This window comes from Daphnia pulex, chromosome 12 (genome assembly GCF_021134715.1).
Source record: "Daphnia pulex isolate KAP4 chromosome 12, ASM2113471v1".
Lineage (NCBI taxonomy): Eukaryota > Metazoa > Arthropoda > Branchiopoda > Diplostraca > Daphniidae > Daphnia > Daphnia pulex.
Window position 1 is genome coordinate 7,158,147 of NC_060028.1, and position 25,917 is coordinate 7,184,063.

A 25,917-nucleotide genomic window follows, 5' to 3' on the forward strand; every position below is an offset into this window, starting at 1 on the left:
ATACCATGTCATTAATGTGGGAAAATAGGAAAACTGAATGAGAAAGAAAGAAACACAAGGCAAAGCAGATTATATTGTGGTATTATTTCGGATACCAAATTTTGTCGTCGTTCACCAGCTGATGGTACGCCTTGCGACAGTTGGTTAGCCTTCCGCAAATCGTCCTGCCGGGTTTATTCAAGTTAGTTCGGTTGATAGTGACATCGCAAAGAAAAGTTGCATTTTTCAACGCTTTACCGTTGCTTTTCAGGTTAGGACAATCGACAACCACCGGCAGGTTTTCGATGATGTCGTCAGAGGCCGCTCGACGACTATCTGCGTCTCCTTCCGATATGATGAGCTTTAAATTCTCCTGCTGACAATCGAAAAAACTGATTTTCACGCCGTATTCCTGTTTCAGACGCTCCGCATTTTGACCCCCTCGGCCAACGACACGGCCATAGTCCCGATTCAAAATGTTCGTTAGAATAATCCTGCTACCCGAATCCGTTCGCTCAACATCCTTGGAAATAATTAAGAAATCCTCGGCCGGAATGTCTTCTGGTTGGCGTGTCGAAAACTGGCTGATGTCGAGATCCATTGGAATCGGTTCAGGGATCGGTTTCTGCTCATTCGTGCGGTTTTCGGGAGTTATCGTAGCCTGTTGGGTTGAGACTGGACGAGACTTTTGTGTGGCCTTGTTGAGACGATTGACAGTCTGGTGTGGTTTGGAAATAAATCGGCCGAGAGTTGGCCCCTCATCTTCATCAAATCCGTTCTGCTGGAATGACGTTGCTGGACTGTGGTGGTGGCCGGTGAGTGGTTGTTCCGGTTGAGTCCAAATCGATTGGAGACTTCTCTCATATCCAACGATTTTAGATGGCTGGGTAGTATTAAGCTTAGCCTGAGCGATTGTTTCTTCCAGTTCCGCGATCCGCCGGTCTTTTGATTGATAAACATTCAACAAATCCGTTTTCAACTGAATTTCGGAGGCCGTAAGGTGACGGATCATCTGTTGGAGTTGTACTTTCTGTTCCCTTTCGGTATGAAGTTCCTGCCGGAGATGTTTCGATTTCGACTGGGCGGATTGCGCTTGCTGGGATAGTATTTCATTCTCCTTTATAAGACGGTCGATGAGCTCAGTCATGGATGTTAGACCGAATTTGGCTTCTGTCACCATCGGATTTATTGTCCACCTCACTTCTTCAGGTATAGGATTCGTCGTGGTAAGGAATTCTTGAAATATTTGCAGGTTCTGGCACAGGGCAGGGATGTGGCCGTACTCTTGCTGGACGTCAGCGGTGGTCATTGGTTTGAATCCAGGTTCTGGAGAGTTGATCTCAAACTGGTACATTTTTGGAGTTTGATTTTAGACTCTATTAGTGAATTCACCGTTGAGAAATGTTGTATGTCTACTTCTGAATTGAGTGGTCCTTATATGCACTTCAGAATGAGACACTTGATTAGCAAGTACCCAGAGGAGGTCATTTTCATTAATATTTTATTTTAGTATAAACTCAAGTTCAAATGTTTTTGGATTTTTTTTAATTTCATAAATTTACCCTCATTATTCAATCATTTTAATGGAGAAATATTTGAAAATAATTTTCATAATCATTAAAAGGAAAATCGAGTATGGAGAGATAGAGAGAATTCTGCCATAGTGACGGACTGTTTTACTCTTTGTGCGTGAAGATATTAAGCTCATACTAACTTTTTACCACGAATTGAATTTACCCATTTTGTATTTTATTATCGCCTGACTACATATGTCAAATTGATAAGAGCACAAAAAGAAGTCATTGATCCTGTGTCTCATATAAGACCAGTATGAATAAACACGATATCTTAATCTCCTATTTAGTGTCACCTATTTAGTGACCTAAATTCCCCGCAGCGATTAATTCTCGAAATAACTATATTCCAATCCATTTAAATTCAGAGGTTAACCATATCAGTGTCTAAGGCCTTGTAGTGTACATTTCGTCTTGCGTAACGAAGACGTAAGTGTCAGTGTGTCCTCACTAGCAGACACAATTTTAGCCACCTAGTGACAGCCTACATACCTTTGCATTCATGCGACTGGACGGAACGGATGGATTGCTTTCGACCCCTTAACAGCTCAACGTCATCCGACTATCAAGATTCAAGTGTAAAAGAGAAATTATTATTAGAAAAAATAATCAATCTCACATGTTAAATAGAGTGGAAAGGCTAAAAACCAACTATCAACATTTTTAATGTGTTTGAGGCAGTTAAAGATCACACTATGCTACATGTATCATTTTTTAATAACTGCTCAACGTGTAACCTGCAATAAATTTACTCCTTTAACAACAATCTCAAGACTTCTCAACGTGAAAAACGCCATCTAAACTAGGAAGAGACTATTGTTCAGAGGTATTTACTTAATGTAATAGCTTACGATTATCATTTTCCATTGAGCATACGTAGTACATTTCAAAGGCAAAAAAGCGCTGCATCGGGAAAGTTGTGAAAGGGTTGACTGATGCATTTTTTTGTGAAAAATTACATTTCGATGGATGAAAATTAATAAATGTTAAATGCGATACAAAATACGATTCAGTTTCCAGTTTAGTCAAAGATTAGATAAAATCTTTCTGTATTGGTTGTTGAAAATTCGCCTGGGGTAAGAGCACATTATTTCATAATATCACATTAACATTTTAATCACACATGGTCAGCAAAGCCATTCGACTCAACCCTAAAATCCAAATCCAGGCAAAGTAAATGCCGAAACTAACGGGGGAAAAAATCTCAATTAGAAAATAGTTGCTTCTATCGGAAAACATTGACAAATATCGTACCGTTAATCTCTTGGCTTGTATCATTTGGAAGAGGAAATTCTACAGAGATTGCCGTTAGGACTGTATACAGACGATTCGCTTCAGCCGGCGAATGTTTGTACGTTACCCAAGGCTCCCGACGAGAACTCAAAACACCAAGTGCCAACCTGAAAGCTTGTACAAGCATTTTCAGCCTACGATCTGCAGCGTAAGGTGTAAGTCCATCAATTTCAGTTTGATGCTGAACAACGAAAACAAGTGCTTTCAGTAAATGAGGAATGCACAAGCACTTTTTCACTGTCAATAAAAGAATAAAGCATTAATCGATGATAAAAATTGTTAGTTTGATAGCAACAATACGATTTTCCGTCGCAGGGGAAGTTAGCATGGTTGATAGAGTAAGGACCAGCTTTTGAGAGGCCTGAAACTGATCTTCTGCCGTTAATGATGGATAAGCATCCTTTAGATTTAGAGCAACTCTCTCAAGTAGGCAACCTAAAAAACGAATCATGATTAATCTAATCAATTTATTTCATCAATAAAATTAAAATTAAGAAATACTAAGACAAAAAAATTAACTAACCGGATTGTCGGTTGCAAATTGGAGATAAACCAAAGCAGGCTATGATGGCTGACAAGATACTCATCATATCGATAAAGGATGTCCGCCTTACTTCTGAAAGAACGGTCTGAATTAGGCGGTCTTGCTTCGGCTTTTCAATAAACGGCAAAATATGAGTGATCCAGCAACCCAAAAATTCAATGTGCGATTTCAACCTATCTGTGTTCTAAAAAAATATTCGCGACTTTAATAAACAGCACAAAAATTCCCACAAGTACCATATGCAATTTGTAAAATACTTTGAGGCTTTCCAAGTTGCTGCATATCATTTCAGCTACGCTAGGTTCACTGCTATGGAATAATTTAACCAAATTTTCTTGGTCCGCACCGGAAATCATTCGCATTTCCAACTGTTCCAGTACAGTCGTATAGGAAAAACCTGTAGAAAACTGTTAAATGGTTTCATTTTAAAATAAGGAAATTTTTTAAATTTTACCGTTATTGGGGACAGAGGAAAGAAGACTGAATTTAAGTTTCTCGATCAGAATTGCAGTGTCGGTAGCATTATCAAGTCCGACTGTAGATTGATCGCTGAATTACATGGCAATTTTAGATAAAAAAACATTTTCCTTTCTTACGTTCGTTATTTGATGAATCCAAACGAAATAGCTTAAAAGCTTCAGTTTGGATCCCAGTTTCAACAGTGGCAATTTTCCGCCCCTCAGATTTCGTCATTTCGAAAGCCGCTCTGAAAAAGGTTTTTATTAGTACAAGGTTTATAAACGTAAGATCGTTATTTGTTTACAGACCTATTTAAAAACTTTCTACCATTGGGGGATTCTTGAGCTGGAGTTGGCGGCACTCTGATGTTCTTCTGTTGATGCTCTTTGACGTTCTGTTCAATTTTTTTGCATTTGTTACGCAATTCTTCTAGTTCCAATTCCTAAAAATAACCAAGTTTAAAACAGATTTAATATAATACTGAATAAAATATCACAAATGAACAAGATCAAACCTTAAATTTCATTTCAGTTTTGGATGCCTCCAGTTGTTTTGAATACTGCATATCAATTTGTGTGACTTTCTTTTGTAACGAAGATATCTGTTGATTTGCTTCAACCTCCCTCTTCTCCATCACTGATCTTATGTTTTGAAGATCAGCTCGTAGGATGGTGGTTTCACCATTTTTCACAAGATTGGTTTCAGATAACCTACGATTCTCTTCTTTCAGTTTTTCTAGCTCTGCTGCATCTATTAAGTTGGCTGAGGCTATGCTTTTGTTGATTTGGGGTTCTATCAAAGACAGAGATCTGCTCATTGATGGTGCAACTTTTTGACTTGCCTGTTGAACTTGAGGCTGATGGCTAGTACTAGGTTGTTTGAACTCGAAGGTATACTTGGGTTTACATTCTGTGAAACTAGTTTCTGGACACTGTGGCTGGAGTTTTGGGGAGGAACAGAAGCTGGCTTGGGTAGCAAGCAAAACACATTCTTCAACTACATCAGCATCTAGATCGTCATCTCCCCAAAGGTCATCCATGTTTTAAAGTGTTCAAGAGAATTTAAATTATTAAATATCTGACCCTGATAATCTGATATCTATCAGGTATCTATATCTGTGCAGCAAACACTCACACCCCAAAGGAAGAAATAATTTCTCTTATTCAGGTCAAGTTTGAAAAATAACAATCAATTTAGTTTAGAGTCTTGGACCTTGACTCAATTCAAATCTCGTAAGCTCGGCAGTCGGCTCGGCAGTCGGCACCCACTACCCGATAATCAGCAGCCGACAAAACATTCATTGATCGCGTTGCCAGTTTATCAGTTTTCTATATTTTTGTTTTTCGTCTAAGTAATTTTGTAAGAAATTTACTCAGATGAAACTGTTAACATGGCTCTTCTGTTGAATATAAAATACATCATAACTTTAAAAAAAATCTTCCAATTGTCACCATTACACTAAATTTTTAGTGATCTAATCCCAACACCAGGAAATGCAAAATAAATCGCCACTTCGCCAGTCCTTGTAAATTATTATAATTGGGTGCTTTTCATTAAGTTTAAAATGGTTTGAACGGCTTCGCTTTATTTTCAAGAATTGCAGATTCTAAATGCCAATTAATATTTAAAAATCGTTTCATACAAACTAGGAGGCAAAATGAATAAGACGAGGAAAATCGAAAACGGATAAGAGGGGAAAAACACTACAGCTCGTACAGCATGTATGTGTGTGAGACGAATGGAGTCGCATAACACAGCTTAAAGATTATACATCGAATATACAATGAGAACGTTAATCCAGCTCGTGGCTGCCCTCAGCACTGACTAAAGACTCATTCTCTTCCTGGGTTCCATTTTTCACTGTGTGATGTTTTGCGCTGTTCTTGTGTCGACCTACTTGTACAACTGTTTCAGTAAAGCCAGTTTGCGTCACTCTGAATACAAACAAATTTTAAAACGCATTAATTATCAATACAGAATTAAAATTGTAATACAGATTAGTAACTATAGTTGAAATAAAAAATACTAACACTCGATCTAATTCCACGATTTCCTCGTCATCATCATCTCTGGTCAAAAGAAGGTAGGGATTGTTTACGGCAGGGCGGAACTTCGAAGCGGTCATTACAAAGAAAATGTATGTTGCTAGCTCGAAGAAAAATTCATCGAGCCACTCATATCGGAAAGGTACCGTAATCTAAAATGAATATTAAGATTTCAATATCATAAGAAAGTGCCAAAGTCTGCCAAATGAATATACCCTCAGAAGGTAAACGATGATTCGAGTAAAGTAAACGTAGCAAACAACTAGGATATAAAAATGCCTAAAGAGCTGGAGCTTGCGCAATGAAGCAGCCGCTTTCCCGTCAGTTTGACTTGCTTCCTGCAGATGACGAATTGACCTGCGAAAGAAGATGAAAATGTCATGAAGTCCAGTTATAATACGCAAAGGTTACTTACCAGACTACAGGGAAAAGAATTGCTCCACAGCACAAAAGATCTACCAGGATAAATACTTCATTCCAAGTCATATGAGCAGCTTGACCAGCTTCCGATTCTTCAGTGATAATGTAAGCCACGTTGGCAAGCACCTTAACGTATACGATTCAAAGTCAGTTGTCTTTCATGTTAAAACTTTAAGATGTGGTTTTATGGTAGTGGTAGGCAAACCTGTAATGGAACAACGATCATGAAGATCTTCTTATCCTTTCCACTAAGAATGTGTTTGAAGAAAGCCCATCCAGTGCCAATGAGTACGATAGTGATAAAAAGTACGGCGCCCTTCAGCAAATGGGTGATGTAGTAGAGAACAGCCCACGTTTCGATGTGAAATCCTTCGGTTTGGATAAAATGAAAATTGATTCCGTGAAAAGCTAATGACAACGACTTCAGAAAGACTAGTAAAGCCATCAAATAATGGATTTTGTATACATCCTCTCGTCTGGAAAATAAAACGGAAATATAAATAGATGTTGACATTTCAAAAGGAACAAGGACTTACTTGCTTTTGCACAACACGCCTACCCAAAAACACCCAGAAGCAAGGAATACTGTTGACATAATAAAATACAACATCGGCAATGGCATTTCTCCAGCTGATAGGTAGTTATCACCGTTTGTTTCGGTAACCTCAATCTAAACATTAATCAATTAACAATTTAATTTGAAGTCATTATGGTGTTTTAAAAACTTTTCTTACGGTTAGGTTAATGGGAATTATTTCGTCATTGAAACAGCGATGGAAATAAAGGTTGTACATGCCTTCTTCTTCTGAATGTCTTATGTTTACTGTGAACTAAAATATGGGAAAGTTTTCATTAAAAAGTATTAAGAAAGATGAACTATTTATCCATACATTTGTTGAAAAGGAATTTCCATCTGAAGAAGAAAGTGGAATTTTCAGTGTGTTGCAAGTAACACTAACATTTGAAGCCTCAGCAACATCTAGAGATTCATTAAGTATGTTTCTTTTGGTTCTAGCATTTCGACTGAACAAACTAGAATCACTAAGTTTCTCAGCCACTGAATTTCTTTTATTTCTTGGGTCATCCACAGTAATAATGTTGCCAATGGAATTAAACCTGCTGGAGCACCGAACTTTCAATCTGTAATATTTTTTCATACATTTATTTATTGAACCAAGGCACACACAAAAAATATAAAACTTTTTACTTACAGTTTTTCTTTGAAATCAAATTCAAATCGAGCAACAGCTGTGTGATCTAGTTCTTCATTTATTTCTAATCTTGAACTACAGATATCCCGTTTGCTATCTAAGTATGGGTTTGCAGCATCACTAAGTGTCCTATCCAAGCTAAACCCCAGTCCTGATGTTTCTTGTGCTTGTTTCGAGATTGCCAAGTTAGAAACTGTAACATTCAAGATGCCACCTCGAAGAAACCCGAACATACTAACAGGTATGCTTTTTCGAGTCTCATCCTAGGAAAAGTTACGTTCATAAACAATTGCATGACAAAAACGAATGTTTTCATTTCAATAATTATATTTACCTTTAGATCAAGATGATGTTTTCTACCAACTGAATTCTTAATGGAAATTGCTATGATGAGCAGAAACAGTAAAAAGTTTTTCCGTAAATACATAATGGTTGTGTTGGTTTTCCCATGGATCCTCTGACGATAGTGACAGGGGGAGGAGCCTAGGCATCCTTGCGCTCTTTAATCGATATAATTTGCCTGTTAAATCGATTCACATTTCAATCGACACAATTTTGGAGCCAAATTCCAATTTCAATTCAAAGTTTAAGAATATTGCCCACCAATTTCGAATAATATCTTTGAAATCTTCAAATTCAAAACAAACAAAATAAAAAACGATTCAAATAATTGTCTGTATTATTTCCTGATGAAGTAGTGTTGCAAATTTTGAAAAGTGAAAAATAATCAAATCAATGAATTTTTTCCTGCATACGAAAAAAGAGAACAGTTACTTGAAAATTAAATAATACCTAAAGTTATAACCTCCATGATTCCTTGGCAAAAGTGACAAATTAAACGATACAGGATATGGTTCGCATATTTAAATTGGAGACAGATCGTGATAACGTTTCGTGACGAAGGCCATATGGGAAGGGCAACACTTCCGGATGCATCCCAAAGCACTGCAAGGATCAGGAACGCAATAACGAGCCACAAATTTCCCAGGGTATGTTGAATAATTTTCTTCCTCTACTCTGTTGATGCAGAATTCCTTTGGTTCCAACCGTTTCTTATCAACGAATAACGTGTCGTTGTCCAGCTGGAAATTTTTGGTGCTGTAACTAACGTATCCATCCTGGCAATCAGTCAAACTGTCGTTCGGATCCGCAAACGAATAATATGGAAACGCTTTGGTGTAAAAAGTGGAGACAAAATTTGGTATACGCACAGATCCAATCCTGTCAGGTATGTAGTCCCACTTTTGCAGCACCAGATCTTCTCGTCGAATAAAATTTCTTGTTGGGTTGATGAATTTCCTTGGATTTCTAAAACAGTTTGATTTGCAATTGTGGCGTTGAAAGCCAAAATAGGTAACAAGCCAAAATAACTACGAGAGTATATTTAGCCATAGTAGACTACACACGACTGCTGGTTGCGCTAAAATTCCACAATATCCCCTTTGCGACAAGACGAATGTACATCCGATCGATCCGATCAAGTATTGGCTTCTTCCGCGCGGACACTGCAGCGATAATCGCCACCACACTGGCTTGTTGGTCACCTGAAATAAAAATAAATAATAATAATAATAATAAATTTATAATGGTATTGCCGCGAAGCATTTTTGACTTATTCACATTAATTCAGCGATTGATTTAAAATTTTCTTTTGTGACTGAAATTAAATCGCTCGAACCTTAAAAATTTCATCGATTCGTCGCTGCTTTAGAACGTCATTTTTTTCTAGCATTCACTTGTGAAGCCAATCCGGATGTTGGACCCTGGATACAGGATTAGCCACGCCTTGCAAGGCGGCAGGGATAGTAATGATGTTTTGGATACAACCTCCAAGACGTTCGATGAGATAATTCCAACCTAAAATAGTGCGAATGTCAAAATCCGTCATGAAATTGTCTTTCAACCATTTTTTCAAATAATGGCGTTTAACACTGGGCTCAGATTGAAAAATTGCCAACGGAATAGCTCTGTCCGTAACAAGGGCCCCTGCAAACAATGGAAATGTAAAAAGTCCTCATCATTTGTTGTCCAGTAACAACTTAGCATACCTTCTGGTTTCTTTGCGACAACTTAACCCAGCATCTTTTACCACCTGATCACCCAAAAATTCTGCCAAACGTTTAGATAGCTGTACTGATGGATTTTGACTTTTGACCACCATATTCTTCTAATTTACGTGACATTGATCGATTCTCGGTAATCAGCTCAAATATAGCTAGGAGAGGTTTCAGGGAGGTTTTCGGCTTTTCAATATAAAGTATTCGGACAAACGCTGCTTCTCTTTGGCCGACTGTTCTTCGCGGGGAAGCTGATGGAAAGCTCGTGCATGGGCATACCAGGGATGACGGGTGGAAATTTTTCTTGTTTCAACTGCTGCTGGATTCGTGGAAACTCACCCCGAGTAAGCTGGCATGAAATGAAAACGCCCACCACGCCTATAACAATAAATGACCATTTAATAAAATAGCAGTATTCTCAATAAAATTAACACTCAGTTTCCGCAAAACAACGATCTTACCACATCATTCATGACATATGTTACGTTGACACTGGGCCTCAGGGCTCAGGCTGATTGAAATCACAGGATGCACAGACGCTTTCGTTTACCATCGCAGAAGGTTGGAGACGATTTCTTTCGATCCTCTTTATTACGCTTTATTATGATTGTTTCGATCCTCTTTATCATCTGGGAAAAAATAAATAAAAATTCCCGAGGCAGCTATATATATATAGATCAGACAAATATATGCACATATGTGTGTAAAAGAGTCTCTCTCGCGGTTGCTATAGTAGACGGCCCTTTTCAATATATATAATACGGGTAACTATAACGATATAGAAGCGCCAGCCAAACTGTGTGTGTATATCGTACGCAGCAAGGCCTTTTTTTTTACTTTATTGCGCATATATATAGCCAGTTGGCTAAATAGCGCACTTGAAAAAAAAAATACTACGGGTGCGCATATATATGCTCTTCTCTCTCCACAGAAGCACATCAGCATACTTCACTCGCTATAGACAAATATGAACTCAATCGACGAATAATTCATAATCCCTCTCTGCTCTTGTTGATCCTTCGACCCCTATGGACTGAACTGTACAACACACGCCCGAAATGCGAATGAAATAATAACAAAACCATTGCGCACTCGTTAATACATATCCTTTTCTTTCTCATTATTATGTCACCGATTTGCATATCATATGTGTCTAATTGTTCTTCGTACAGTGTCCTCTCGTTTGACAATGCCCTATATGGTATAATATTACATACACGGGGAGACATGAGTGTGCAAAAAGGCAGACTGACGAGTCAGCGCTTCGAAAAAAAAACATTGCAGCTGCATGTGTCCGCTGTTGTTGGTGCGGATTAATATCATGACAATGTTTCACTTGTCTTTGACGAACGACTAGTCAACTGTTGATAAATGCCGCTATACTATAATGAAAAATTTCATTTTCAATCCATGAACTTTACTTGGTAGTGATAGTGAATCTATTCATGCAGAAATTAACGCAATATTTCAGAACTAAGGAGTAATAGCTATAACTGGTCAGATGTCGCTTGCGTCACTTTGAAACGCCGATCTAATTTTAAATATGTTCAGATTAATCTCTCAATTTAATTCACAGTGCATTTCGGAGATAATGGTATTAAGAATTATGTTAGAACAATTAATTTGGAACAACTGAGAGTTTCAGTGTTTCACCATTTACCTAATCTCAGCACGTTCTTGAAAATACGTTGAACGTGTGAAGTAAGTGACGCTTTTGATTAGCAATCAATCTTTTCACTCTTTCTTGATCGTTGTGAGAAAGTCAAGCATTATAAGAATCGCGTCATGTAAACAGTAGACTAATAAATCTGCGTAGAAAAAACTTTCATTGCTTTCGTTGTGATAACTACATAGAACCGAAAAGCTGACACGATTTGTTACGCAAGGCATCGAACAATGCAGTTCATTAATTCAATCGAATGAAATCGCAAATGTTATGGTAGAAACACGTCAAAATATTTGTTAGCGAGACTTTTTGACTTTTTGACTGCATCTTCATCAAGATCTTCACAAGCCCTTATGGTGATCAACTTCTTCGCTATCTTCAAATCTTGCTGTGAGTTGCACAGTTACAGTTATGCAAAATTCCCTCAATAAAACTTTTATACTTAAGAACGTTTTATAATCGAAAGCGGCCGAGAAAAAAAGGAATAGGAACTGATTAGTCAACGTGATTAACTACAACTTTGGTCTAAACAGTTACATCATTCAAATGAATTTCGACAAATATCGGATAACGCTCCCGTTTGTTTTAATTTTTCTTAACGAACATTATTATTGTTATTACAATGCGATACTTTAAGCTGATTTTTTGAAAAATATGTATATATCAAGCTTATTTGGCCGGGTTTTTATAATGGCAACACGTGATACAGAGTAACGAAAAGATATTGCTTATATTCTGGATTGTAAGCCAGTAAAATTTACATTCATCAAACACTAGTGTTGAGAAATTAAATTTAATAACAGAGTGGAGAATAGCGAATCGCCCAACTCATATTAAGATTAGTCCTTTTTTCCCAACACTGTGTGTTTAACTTAACAATATAACCAAATCTCAGTAGATTTATACTAAATCTTTACCACAAGTTCAAGTGGTGATAGATATAGGTTTATATCTTCAATTAAATGAAGGCAGATGCGTGAAACAGTTAACTAGTTACGTGTCAACGTCAATATTATTAGCTAAACGTATAGTTCATTAATAAATATATCGGAAAAGTGCAATCCATCCGGTGAAACATTCAAAAGTGTTTGAAATCTACAGTAATATGTCAGTGAAATCACGGACGATGCCGGCACCGAACCGCGGCCCGTTTGGCTGCTTCTGCGGCGACACAAACCCTTTCATTATTATTACGCCACTGCCACTACTTAACAGCTCCTCCGACCCGTGTTAAGTTCCGTGTACCAGCCCGTCTACATATGCTAATCCAACATTTAAAAGAGAAAAGCGCGGTCTTTTCAAAAAATAAAAATTCAAAAAGCGTGTAATTTTACCGACTATACCCCCCACTCACAAACAGAAAGAAGAAATAAATAAATAAAATAATTTAGGGAAATTTCCTTTGTATTATAAAAAATAACGAAAAATAACCGCCGAGGAGGATATCTATTCATCTCGTAATAAATGTTTCTGATATACGACGCCGATATACAAGGATAATTTTCTCATTCTATTCCTCCATATGGCTCATATGCCATCGACATAGCATCACAAACGAAATCAACTCTATAAATCTAGACCTTCTTTTATACAAGTAGATTAGAGAAACGACGCACAAGAGAAGGAGAGAGAGAGAGTCTTGTACATACAAAAGGGCGCCTAGATCACAAAAGACACACGTATAGACATGGCCATCATGTCGGAGAGAACGATCAATATGTTTTTTAAGACATCTACTCTCCTCTATATAGATAAAGGGATATATAATATTCTAAATACGTATTTGCATATATACACTGTATAAATTTATGAATTATATAAGCTCCCATTTTCATTAGTCGAAGGTTGTTTGCGGCCGGCCCCTTTTTTCCCTCGAATTTTTCTTCTTCTTCTTCTTCTTCTTTTTTTTCGGTTGAAAATGTGCCGCCTATATGGTTGGATAGGAATATACTACGTGGGGGATTATAAACGACCCTTTGATGATATTGTCTTGGATAAATCAATCGACCCTTTGCCAGCGCGCATGTTAACAAAAATATCTCCTCCGCGCTCCTCCGATGAATAATTCAATCTTGATATTTTCATTGAAGAAAAAAAAAGAAAAACAACGGCAACACAACACTGTCGGATCTATTCTCCTGTTTTATAATATAGAAAAAGAGATTTTATGTATAGGGACAACGGTGCGGTCCAATTAAGGTCATCTCCATCTCGACAGCCTTTTCGCTCTCTTCTCTCTTTGGGTCCGCGAAAAGAGTATAAAAATGTCGATTGATCCAAAAGAGATATAATATAATATTTAATATCAGAAAAAAGAAAGAAAAACAACCAAAACAACTTATATATACAACTTGGGCTGCTGATGATGCTATGGCGCAATAAGAAGCAAAAAAAAAAAGAAGAAAAAGGGTTGAAAAATATTTCCACCAGAATACCGCGATTCCGGCGCTATGTCAAATTCATTCATCGACCGCAATAATCGGTGCTTTCGGGTATGTCGGGTACATAGTCTAATTCAGCTTGTTTCGGTTTGTTAAACGTGTAACCTATATCCCCCATCTGCATGCAGTCCCAGCAAAACAAAATAACATGCCAAATCGATATGCCGTCAGCATCCAGCATCAAAGAAAACGGTTTTGATATCGGAAAGAGTTTATAAAAGACACAGCGCCAATATTGATTAACTCGAGTCGGAGAGACGATCTATATACACGGAAAAAGTATTGGCCGTCTCCGAGTTGTGCTTCGACGGCCCAGTTCTATAGCGTTCGGCACACATTTGGAATGGACCGACGCGATATATGATGGACAATAAACTCTATAGGAGTTTAAAGTGTCGACTCTGAAAAAATATTAGAAAAAGGAGAGCGGCGCTCACTGGAGCGGGAAAAATGAGACTGGGAACGCACAACCGAAAAGTTTCGAGTCAAACGACGACCGATATCCGCATAAGTGTAGAAGAAGGACCCAAATGATACAGCGTATGTACAAGTTGAGTGAGAGCTACTTTAACTTAACGCGCAAATAACGATAGAGCCGATAAAAAATAAATCTTAAACAAAATTTGGTGAAAGAAAAAAACTGAATGCGGATATTATGTAAGAAGACAACAAAAGAAATTCCTTGCATCCGCTGTTTTGCTTATTCTTGGCTGAATAAAAAAAAACAAGAAATATAGGACGACGACGAAAGAAACAAATCAAAATGACGGGCAGCAAAAAAAAAAAAAAAAAGCAAAGCTATGTGATGTGTTATAGCGCCATACAAGAAGATGTTACTGCCTTGTTGTCAATCAACTCTTGCCTGCCGGGCGCATCATGCACGGTCAATTTGATGGGATTCTTCCGGCGGAGAAACGATGGCCGCCATTTTGCTAATACGCTTAATACGTCAGTATTTGGATATTTTCCGTGAACAACGTATCTTGCCATGAATTCACGATGAACGGTGAGGATCGAGTCTTTCGATGTCCGACCTTCACGACATATTTGCTGGCACGGACGAAACCCGTTTGCCGTAGCATAAAGATTCACGAGAAACTGAAATTTACAGTCTAGTTCCTTGATTAAAGAGATTAACGGAACGGATAAATGTAATACCCATCCGTGAACTTTAGTTTTTATGACGTAATGCATCGATAATTGATGTCTCAATACTTATTTTTTCGACGGTTTAACAGTTATACCACTAATTGTGTAGTATTAAAAACCACTCCATCTTGAAGATAGGCTATTGTTAAATGTTATTGATTATTTTTAATTCATTAAGGATAAGGAATTACCATGGCTATGTTCTGTTAATCGAAATGATCATATAAATCCTACAAATGTTGTCATTTGAAGGGCCAGAGAGTCAGATTCAGATTAGAGAAACTATAGTCCATCGTTCATAATTAAAAAATTATATTTCACAAGGATATAAAGATTATCTTTTTCCAACTCTAGATGGCATTCTTACTTCCATTGAAAGAATTGCCGTATGCTAACAATTTCAGTTATCGCCGTTGCGTTAAATAAAAGTCAGCCAACGCAAAGTGCTTCTTGGTGTTCATCAATCAGATTTTGAATATTAGACGCAAATCTAAATAGAAAAGCTGTTCGAACGGCCGGCTCCGTCGAAAACAAACGCGCGTCCTAAAACGGAAAGGGCGCCCGAACCGGTCCAGCGACATTTCTAATGTAAGAATCATGATTCAAAGTAATTATTAACGCTAGGGCCGGTATATTAATAACGGGAATGACGATTAATCCCGCTAAATCCCGCTAAATATCGGTTTTGTACGTTGAATATTAATTTTAATTTCAATATAGGCTACGCTCACGCCAGTCAATTTTTGCTTTTTTAGTGAACAACTGAACATGACGTTCTAGATTAAAAGATTCATTAGCGTAATTATTATTCGATATTCCCGTTGGCACTGACGTCCATGAGAAAGAGAGAAACGCCGCTCTATGCACTCGATGGGGTCGCTTAAATCTCCCTCCGTTAGATGTCTGCATAGCTTGACAAAATAGCTTGAAAAAATAGCGCGAAAAATTGCTAGATGCTGAGTTGAGGTTGAGATTAAGGGGTTGAGGTGCTGGCTGCTGGGTTGAGGTGCTACATATGGCACTAAAAACGTGCCATAGCCATACTATACACAATACACCTTTTGGAAAATGAATGGACAAGCGCAGTTGTGTATCTGAGCAATAGATCACGGCTATATCATTGATAATTCATCCGGAATGAGCGTCGACGTCGTCTGGCTGGCTGTGTTGAGTAGTAACACGGAGGCCTTCGGACGCGTATTATTTAACTGGCCGGGCTCTGCATCGGACACGCATTGTGTGTGTTACCGCCGTGTTGTAGTGGTCGGATGTAATTCCCACAGTATACCCTCTCTCTCTCTCTCTTTCTCTCAGTGGGTTCACTTCGATACATTTTTTTTTTCTTTTCCTCTTTTCAATGTGCACTTGTGGTGAGAAGGGCCATTCCAACTGTCCGGCATAAATAGCTGTGACGCCAGTTCGATCAAACTATGGCGGCACCGTCGTCGTTATATATTACAAGACTCGTAATAGCGCCCCGCCCACTCGATTAACTATTATATTTCTATAAAATCGCTGGACATTTTCTTATCATAAAAATAGATTGTGTACGTTGTTTTTCTTTCACGGTTAATTTATCGTTTAGTCGGCCAAAATAGAGAATTAAAGAAAATGGTTTTTACTAAAATGAAATTTGATTTAAGTTCCAGATCGAAATGTATTTTCAAAGCCGTGCGTAAAATGGTGGTGGACCAGAGTTCTGATGGCGTTAGCACATCAGGCAGTTTGTTTTAGCTAAAACGGGTGGAAAGTCATCGATAGAATCACCATTGAATCTTCCCCCCAGACGAAACAAGCCACTGAGAGTTTCGATGCCATCGAAACCAACTTGAAACCGAGCTTGAAACGAAGACCCTATTCCAATAAACCATTTTGTTCCATAGCAGCCGAGTATCCTTACCTATATATAGAACCCTTATACTAAACCTCCCATCGTAAAGGCCTGTATGTAAAACCAGAGCTTGAGATACGACATAGATCCGGGTTTTGACCATTTTGTTGTTGGCTTTTTCCCGTTGCTTTATACGAATAGAACCGACCCTTGATAAAAAATTTCGATCATCTTTGCCACGTCAAGTGAACGAAAAAGGAAAAGAGAATTTGACGCGCTCCGGGAAAATATACATTGTGTGATTCATATTTACGTACGTCCCGCCCACTTCATTTTCTTTTTTCCACCGTTTGGTAGAAGAAATGATAATAGACGGCGACGGCCGCGACGCTTATTATCATTGCCCACTATACACAGGAGTAAATATTTCCCTTCTATTCTCCTCTGACCGACGCCGTTCTGCACCACTCGTTTCATATCGCAATCGGATGTTGTCCATCTGTTAATGCCTCTGTCTATATGTACACTCGCTACATTAAAACGTAGCCACAGTCACAGTTTCCCCACGCAAAAAAGAAATAACAGAAATCAAGAAAAAAAAGTGCTAGCTATTATATTCCAAATATGTTTTTTAATATAACAAAAGAAAAATATCTAAATCAGTTACGCAAGTTTTTTTCCCTTTTCATTCTTTATTTTTTTATTTTGTCTACCTTTTCCCCTCGGTCGGTTCTAATAATAGAAAAAGAACACCACAAAAGGGTGATATTTCCAAGGAAATGTATGCACACACCAAGAGGATAGAAACGGTCCCCTCTATGCAATTCGAAAGAAGAAGAAGAAAAAAAAAGGTTTGAATTACGCGCGCGGGTCCCGCCGTTTGCCGCATCAACGGATAGAGCGTGCTGGCCTCACACAGTTAACAGTTACAGACTTCCCAAAAAAAGAAAAAAAATATATCGCATATATTGAAATCGTACGGTTTATTATGATGATTATGATTACACTGGGTATATAGATAAGCTCTTTCCGTTGGCTTTTTTCCCGTTTAAATACAGCCACAGCCCTTTCGCATCCATAAGTCCTGACTGGCTAAATCCTCACTTAAATTCACCTGACGAGTGGAAGCATTTCTTCAATCATTAAATAAAATTTCAACAATCATAAGGGTTTTTAAAATGAACTTTGATAATGCTGATATTGCAAACTCGACCCAGAATCCTTAATTTAAATTTCTTTTACGAATTAATATTTTGACGCCATTAACGTACTTTTTGTTCATCACCAGTTTAATTTATTAAATTTGGTATTTAAATTTCTTTTTTCTTTTGGAAATAAACGCTGTTAGCATGGTTCATTGCTTTCAATTCCCCCCATTGAAAAGGTCTTGATACTGAAGCATTTGGTGATATGTCTCTCTAATCAAGACCATCAATGCGCGCATGTACAAAGACCAAAATTCTTACTGGGGAATGTGATCAGGATTTACCATGCCACATTTAATCATAAAAATCAATAAAACCTTAAACATTAACTTTACGACCATTTGATTGGTGAAACACGTCTGACATTCAGCTGATCCGTTTCATAATGAAGTAATCAAAAGCTTCCAAAAATATTATAAGAGGCTGTACCTGTTGACAATTTGCATCGTTCTTATTGTAAAATTAAGTTTCTAACCTGTAACAATTTTAATATCGAATTGGATCGCAAAAAGGACAAAGATTTATGCAACGCAGGAAGTCTGTCTATCTTAAACGTTCATGTACCAAATCAAAATCAAATACAACATAAGCTGCTGTAGTTTTGTTTCAATTACGTAATTAATAAATAGCAGAACTAGTAAGTGAGCTCTTTTATTACCGTCACTATCAGTTCGATAGTAAATTTTAATGAATTATTGCGACAATCGTGTGCATTTGAACGCTATTCATGTACGAACTCTTTTACCGACTAGATGTCGTAACAGGAATATCATTTATTCTTCATATTGTTCAACTAAAAATCAAGCTTCTAACTTCTCAACAATTTTCAATCGACAATAAAATGCCGTTGTCATTGATTCGTGTAACATGCCAATTTGACACTCTTCTCAGACTGCGGTAAAGTAATAAATAATGAAAAAAACTAATACACGTATGATATTCTTGGTCATGTCTGTATAACAAAATCTATCATCGTTGTATAGTAACTCGAAGCATCAACCAATTTCAATTAGCGATCTTCATCTTATCAACTCTTACCGCCCCATATCCAGTTGACCGGCTTGATGTATACATATAATAATTAGCAGTTCTGACTGATTGGGTCGCAAATTGGTATTAAACGCTTGACGTGTTGTAACTATTTGCGATTGAGATAAAGAACTGAATAATAAAATGGAATACCCCATTTTATATTATGCGATATTATGAATGCGGATCCATCTTATCGAACTATAATCAATCATGGATCGCAACTCAACAATCTTACCATCAGAATCGCGAATCGGACTGAATTTATAATCTGGTTAGTCTAACGGATTTCGTCGCTTAAATGCACCGTTAACATCCACGAATAATTTATTTCTTTGAGTCTGTTTTATGTCTCCAAGGCAAAGGGATAATTTACCTGTAATATAGAGAATTACACGTCCAAGAAACTTCATTCAACTTGAGGAATGAAACCTCAATTTTAAGAGAACACTAAGCTGAATACCGGTGAGTAAGATCAGACATAAAGGTAGACAGATAGAACATGTTAAATAACAATAAAAGCTATAGATTTCAATGAAATCCCTTCACCTACGGCTGCAGAGCCAAGCTCATTTTGATAAAGCTTAATTATCCTTGTCTATAATTAGTTATTTCAAATGGAAATGTCAGTTGAACTGTAAAGAATAAAATTAAGGGTAGAAATGGCCTAGTGAATAATATTTTTTCAATAATAATTAGTAAAAAACATATGCGCCCAATTGATTTTATTGGACATATTGAAATTGTATTAATACAAATGAATTTTGACGAATACAGTCTGACGAGTACGTATGTTGATTTCAGAATGTGATACTCTAAACGCAGTTGCAAGACGATTACAGTTTAGCTGACTTGTCATCGCTTGATCAATCCTTATAATCTACTTTATTCTAGCTGTTAACTTGTGCACTATAAAGTTGGTTTTCATGCCTCATGGTCAAGCTAATTAATCTCACCTGCAATTTACTTCTCTTGATGAAAATCAACGTTCACTAATGGGAAGATGAATTAAACATTGGCAACATTCCCTCCTCTTGACTTTTTGAGTGGTTTGGATTCAGGGGGTGGAGGAGTCGATTTTTAATAGTTACTATCGATATTTTAAGTCTATCTAATTAGAATATTAGTGTCGTCTGCTCTCGTTGTAGCACAGTTTCGAGATAAGAGACGAGCTTAGTAAGTAAGTGTGTTTGTAAGTTTATTTCGGAACGATAATTTTTTCGGAAACGTACATGTCTGCACGAGAAATAGCACAACTATTAAAGTTTCAAAAACGTGGTGGTCGTGTAAACTCTGGTGTCGTGGCTCTCCACACTCTCCAGTCTCCATGCATGCTGTTTGGCGGGTAAATATTGGCGGGTATAACTTAGAATAGAGATAGAATGACTGTGGGAGCTTAGATAGAAGACTTAAACCTGTTCCAAATTTGTAAAATGTTAGTTTCTGACTATAGTAGTTATTCTATCATGTCAGCCCCCCCGTGGATGCATGGCAGTTTGTTTGCAAGATGTAGCTAACCTTCTCCTTTGTGCAGATTTCAGGCCTGAACCAGTCATCATTACAACACGATATACAAGTTTTGCTTCTGCTGTCATTGATCTACCATCAGCAACATACTCAGTCATCGCTTGGGTAATGATTTGTGTCACTTGTTTTCCTACAACCTGTTTGATATTTGAATCATGCATGACTTGCATAAATACAGTGCATTACATGGAAACCTTTAATTCTCCTGTATATTAACCCCGTTACCCCGTTGCACGGTAAATCAAACAGAGTCACACGGGGTTGTCCGTCCCGGTGACGCCTCCGCCAGCGGCGGCGTTGGCCGACACTTTGGGTCGGCACAGGGATCGCTCCGACCAATCCCAAGACTCGCCGTTGCTGGACCCCGAACTGTTGCGTCGCGTTTGGCAGCGCTGGTCGTCGCTGCTGGTCATCCCGTCCGACAAACTGTTACTGCCGGAACACTGGCCGTCGCCAGCGCCGACACCGCAAATGGAACAAAAACTTTGGTCACTTCGACTTCGGGTCCGTTTCGAGCGCTTGTCCATCGACGACGACGACGACTCCGATTTTTTCCAGCACTTTTTGGGGGACCGGATTTTATCCATATTTTATCCAAATTCAAGAGTCCGCCCGTTCCGTGGAACGCGCAAAAATTAATCCTCAAGCGCTCAATTTCCGCGACAGGTGCTGGACACAGAAATTTTTTAATTTAATGAAATCAAATGAGACAAAAACGGACAAAAATATGTTACCCTTAAGACGGGCACGGCATTTTCGCCGGACGAGACGACGATGATGCTGGGATTTTGCGAGAGCGTGGCTTTGAGGTCACTGACTCCAGGCCGAAAAACGGGACGACCCGTTGGGTCGTGTTTTTCGACTTGATTCGGAGGGCGCGGGCGAGGGCCCGTCTGTACTCGTCACTCGTCTGTCTCGACAGCAGAGCGCTGGCCAAAAAGTCCAGCTGAGGTTAATAAATAAAAACAGGTCGGCTGGCCGTCCTTGGGAGATGAAGGGGAAAAACAAATTTGGGAGAAATGTTGGGGTTGTTGTTGATACCTGAGTCCGACGACGATCTCGGTTGAAACTTGCTCGATCTCGGTTCCGTGAAAGTTGCCCAAGTTTTAGCAGATGACGGCCGTCCTAATGAGACAGGAGAGGACGGCTTTTCTTTCCGCCCGTGACTGGGCGGCGAAACAATCAGATGCGTCACCCAAGAGCTCATTTGACATGAAACAAAAACACCGAAAAAACACACAATCAACAAATTTAGTTAATGAAAATCAAATAACTAAATTCGACGTCATTTGTTGTTGGTCCGTCTAGTATACATGATTGGGCCGGCTGGTCCCTGCAAACGAGGAACTGTTTAAAGCTTTTGGGGCTGGAAATGATTATAATAAATGTGTAACGGTACGTTCTCCTTCCCAAGACCGCTACTACCCTTCCATTCCCCCTAGCAGTGACGGCCCGGAATGTGACACGACAATCAACAAAATAAAAATCTAAAACATTACCGCAAAAAGCTTCCAAGCGATTTTTTTTTTCCTTCATAAGAGTAAACAGATTTTAGAACTATGAACATGAGCCATCCTTGAATCTGCTGGTTAATTTAATTGACTAAGTGAAGGAAGAAAGCCAAGTTATTCTCCCATCGTGAGTTTTATGAATGGTTTTCGTTAATGGTTTATCAACAAGTTTAACCCTTATCAGATATATATATTCTATAACGATTACTGTAATATTCTGATGTCTGATTACTTCAACAATTGTGCGGATTAATAAATTTAATGAATGATTCATTCTTATGAATATTTATCATTTTCTTTTTATTTCATTTCAAAGGTTGATGACAGTATTAGTCACGGAATTTAATCGTATTTTAATCGTATTATAAAAGAAATAAATCTCTCATCTTCTACCGCTTTTCATATGGATACGAAGTAGTGAAACTGTATCACAATTAACTAATTGCATTTGCTCAATAAATCAAATAATTAGTGGACAGTTCATGAAAAAGAAAGTTTCTAGCTTCTAGTTGAAAGTTCATTTAACAGAAAAATGTTCTGAGCTGTAATAAAGAGAAGAAGAGTAGGTAATGGAAAAAATTGAGAAAAATAAAAGAAGGATTGGGGTCGGGAAAGAAGAATAGGGAACCACCTCCTTCTTTTGCCAGAAAACAAAATTTAGTTTTCACTGTTAAAGAAAAATTTCTTTTTTTAAGAGGGGTCCAGTGGTCCACGTGTCACGGCATTTTCAGTACCACTTCCCTTCAAATTTGCATATGGTGCTCATCGGTTCGGCATTTGTTATAACCTTCCGTGAAAGCGGCATTTGAGTTTTGAGCCCCGAGGGGAACCGTTTCTCCCGCCAATAAATTCAAAATAGATTGACGGCAGTGATGTAAGCTGAAAATAGTATCATTCATTCAGTTTTCCCAATACCGCCCCCGCACTAACCTCAATTGATAGGCCTACTTGAGGGCTCTTTATTATTTTTTTAAAAGCTAGCTTTTTTTTCAACGAAGCTTTTCTCCCATTTTTGAACTTTTCAAAGATAAAAAGGGCTATTGGATTAGAGTTGACGTGATATATGGACGGTTGTAGAGATGCGCACGCCAAGAAGGCGCCGTTGTCGATTTTCTTATTATTATTTTTTTGGTGAAAATCGGAGAAGTTTTGTTCCGTCAAAGATTTGATTTAGATTTTTTCAAAGGGACGAAAAATGTCGTTACGTTAAGAAGGCTTAGACTAATTAGGAACCTTATAATATCAAGTAGGCCTAAACCGATAGAAGTTTTTTGTGTTTAGTGAGATTATGCATGGTCGCGTGAGCTCGTGGAATTTTGTTGGATTTTGACGAGAAGGAGGAAGTCCTTTTTTGTTTGATTTCGTTCGTGCAAAAATTCACGCACGACGTGAGCATCTTATTTAAATCGGGTTCGCTTCAAATCGTCTAGGTGGCGCTGGTTTGAAGTGGCGACGTACTGAAACAAAACGAAATTTCTTGAATTTTATAATTGCCAATCAAAAAAGTCGATGATGCCAATCCCATGCGTTTATTGTGAACTGATTTTGACAGGTGATTGGCACCTCCCTCAAATATTCGAATGCTGATGGGTATAGCACCATCACAAGGGACCGGAGCACCGCCTGCAGTTATTCCAAGAAGAACGGACGTTTCTCTATATTCTTTCTCTCAGCAGTCGTGCTGCATTTCATTTGCGCAACATTTATTACACTCTGCCCTGACCGCAGCAAAATAGTTGACGTAGTATAGGTTTTATCAAGTTTCGTGCGTTTTTCATATCAGCCTTATCTTTAATTTTTGGAAACATTTGTCGTCGAATTCTTCGTGGAAAAAATTTTGGCTGGATATGACATCCAACATTTTTAGAGCCATTGCCAACTGAATATCGCTGGTAAATTTGCCGTTCAATAAACGATGCCACGTATGATTCGTAACGGAGTAGTTAATAATACTATTATCCTAGCTTATGTATTTTGTTTTGTACAAAATAGCTCATTTTTCAAATAAACTTTGTATAAACTGTAACATCTGTATTAGTAACTAACAAAAAATATATTTCCCTATTGGCTGCCATTTTTCTTTGCTTTATTTTTTATTGTGTCATAAAAATGTATCAAATCCACCAGACATGACACATTACAGCAGTAGTCACTCAAAAGTCGAGAAAAAGAAAAGCAGTATTGGGGAAGGGGGATAAAACAGGAAAGCGCAGGAAAGATATGTTTAAGTTAACTAGATTCAAATTCCTTTTAAAGAACACCACCCATATCATACCCTAGCTGAATATTCAATAAGAAAAAATCACGATCTTGAAGCATTTCAATTCATTAACTAAGATAGTTGATAAGACTTTTCGTAGTTCATATAGACTATTCCAATTTCGAATATAATATTTCACATTGTTGAGTTAAAGGCAAGATGTCACTGGAGACTGGATTGGAGAATCAAAAAGATTTATAGATTAATTTCTATTAATCCGTCTCTTCCCCACTCCAATATCCACAGTGTTGCACAGAGAAGTCAAATCAAAGAAATCATTTAAAAGCACAACGTCTTCGCCAACCCTTTAAGTGAATAACCCCATCCTTCTTAGCGCTAATTTTAACCAATGGTGTTAATTACTCCCGCAATTATTTCAAAAACACAGTGCAATATCTCAAGTACGACGTGCTCATTCTCTTGAACATCAAAATGTGATTAAAGTTTCCAGTAGAAGCACAAATACCATTGAGAACTGAGATTTTTCGATTTTAATTGATTTTCGAATATATTTTGTAAAATACCTTCGGGCCGATTACGAGTTTTAGTTACTCCCTAGAAAGATGCTTTAGCGATACAAACTGAAAAGTTACGTCACCTTAAAGCCGAGTCCAATGCTAAAAATAGACTAAACTGAGAAAACTGAACTTAAATTGAGAAGACCGCTGACGTAAAAATGTGCACAAGATTAACCTAGGGTGAAAATCAATTTTGGCCAACGAACTAGCGCTTGTTAAAGCTCAAATCGGCTTAGAAAGACACAGTTGGGGTAAGGTCGGAGGCTTTTGCCGGGGGGGGGGGGGGCAATGACCGCATGCCGTCACTTGCCAGGTGTTCAGCAGGTGTGTTTTTCTATGGCTCTTTGTCGGAATTGATTTTGATTAAATGAACTTGATTTTGGGGGGAATTTGCGGGAATTATTTACTGCCCTTCGGGAGGAATCTAACTGGTGGGATGCGATTGATATAAAACAAAAGGATCGAAAATGCTATTCAATATTGGAGAACCCGGTTATCTTAAGCACTAAGGTTTTCTCATTAATACCACCCTTCATTACCACCTTCATTAATATCACCATCATTAATTAGCCACCCTTAAATAATAGGCGGAGTGTGTGTGTGTCTATACAGGGCCAAAAAAGGGGAATCAATATGGGTGTTGTCTCCTGTCCAAGCTCGATATATTACTACGACGACGACCACAACAACAACAAGACTAAAGAGAAGAGAGAAAAAGACTGATGTTTTCTGGTCTCTTTTATATTTTCCCATCTGACACACACACAAAAAGGACTGTGATGATGGGCTATTTGGGGGTCTCTAGCTTTTCTCTCTATTATACGTCAACTGTTATGAGGAGAAGAAGAAGAATTTGTTGACTGTTTCATTCTTCTTTGTGTGTTTTTGCCGGGCCGTTGTTCATCCGTGAATGAGACTATATCCCCCCTTTTTTCTTTCAGTCAGCGGCTGTCCCTTTCTCTCTCCTCTCCTGATGTGTCGCGTCTGTTTCTTTTTCTTTTAGGGCCATCTTCAACATTCATCTGATGTACACAAAATAAAGCGCCATGGTCTGCTGGAGGCCATCGATACTGGTCCCGATAGTTGCGCAAATAAAATCCCATTTCCTAATTTATTATTTTCAATTTGAATTTGGCGGGTTTTTTTTGGGTGGAGAAATTTTCTAACCGATCATTGAAGACTTTCTCTATCTTCTTTT

At 38.1% G+C, this 25,917-nt stretch overlaps 2 protein-coding genes across 2 annotated transcripts; both read right to left on the bottom strand.

Moving 5' to 3' along the window:
• Window positions 1-2,585: 2,585 nt before the first annotated feature.
• Window positions 2,586-5,143, bottom strand: LOC124209933. Its single transcript, XM_046608183.1, has 9 exons — window positions 4,364-5,143; window positions 4,158-4,291; window positions 3,987-4,096; window positions 3,845-3,925; window positions 3,648-3,787; window positions 3,370-3,574; window positions 3,147-3,281; window positions 2,808-3,083; window positions 2,586-2,739 (listed from the first exon to the last, which is right to left on the bottom strand). The coding sequence occupies exons 1-9, from the start codon at window positions 4,886-4,888 to the stop codon at window positions 2,705-2,707; spliced, it is 1,641 nt and encodes a 546-aa protein (XP_046464139.1). The 5' UTR covers window positions 4,889-5,143; the 3' UTR covers window positions 2,586-2,704.
• Window positions 5,144-5,407: 264 nt separating this feature from the next.
• LOC124209932 (protein GPR107-like) lies at window positions 5,408-8,016 on the bottom strand. Its single transcript, XM_046608182.1, has 10 exons — window positions 7,860-8,016; window positions 7,526-7,788; window positions 7,205-7,454; window positions 7,049-7,144; window positions 6,851-6,984; window positions 6,520-6,790; window positions 6,310-6,440; window positions 6,110-6,251; window positions 5,880-6,046; window positions 5,408-5,783 (listed from the first exon to the last, which is right to left on the bottom strand). Exons 1-10 carry the CDS (start codon window positions 7,950-7,952, stop codon window positions 5,642-5,644), a joined length of 1,689 nt encoding a protein of 562 aa, XP_046464138.1. The 5' UTR covers window positions 7,953-8,016; the 3' UTR covers window positions 5,408-5,641.
• Between the last annotated feature and the right edge of the window lie 17,901 nt (window positions 8,017-25,917).

Bases quoted from the DNA above. Each gene is read 5' to 3' on its own strand.
- LOC124209933 (XM_046608183.1), bottom strand. From the start codon at position 4,888: ATGGATGACCTTTGGGGAGATGACGATCTAGATGCTGATGTAGTTGAA. The intron at 3,926-3,986 runs GTAAGAAAGGAA...ATCAATCTACAG, and splicing joins GGATTCATCAAATAACGAAC to TCGGACTTGATAATGCTACC. The intron at 3,084-3,146 runs GTATTGTTGCTA...TTTTATTGACAG, and splicing joins TTCCCCTGCGACGGAAAATC to TGAAAAAGTGCTTGTGCATT.
- LOC124209932 (XM_046608182.1), bottom strand. From the start codon at position 7,952: ATGTATTTACGGAAAAACTTTTTACTGTTTCTGCTCATCATAGCAATT. The intron at 7,789-7,859 runs GTAAATATAATT...AACTTTTCCTAG, and splicing joins AACATCATCTTGATCTAAAG to GATGAGACTCGAAAAAGCAT. The intron at 5,784-5,879 runs GTTAGTATTTTT...GTTTGTATTCAG, and splicing joins ATCGTGGAATTAGATCGAGT to AGTGACGCAAACTGGCTTTA.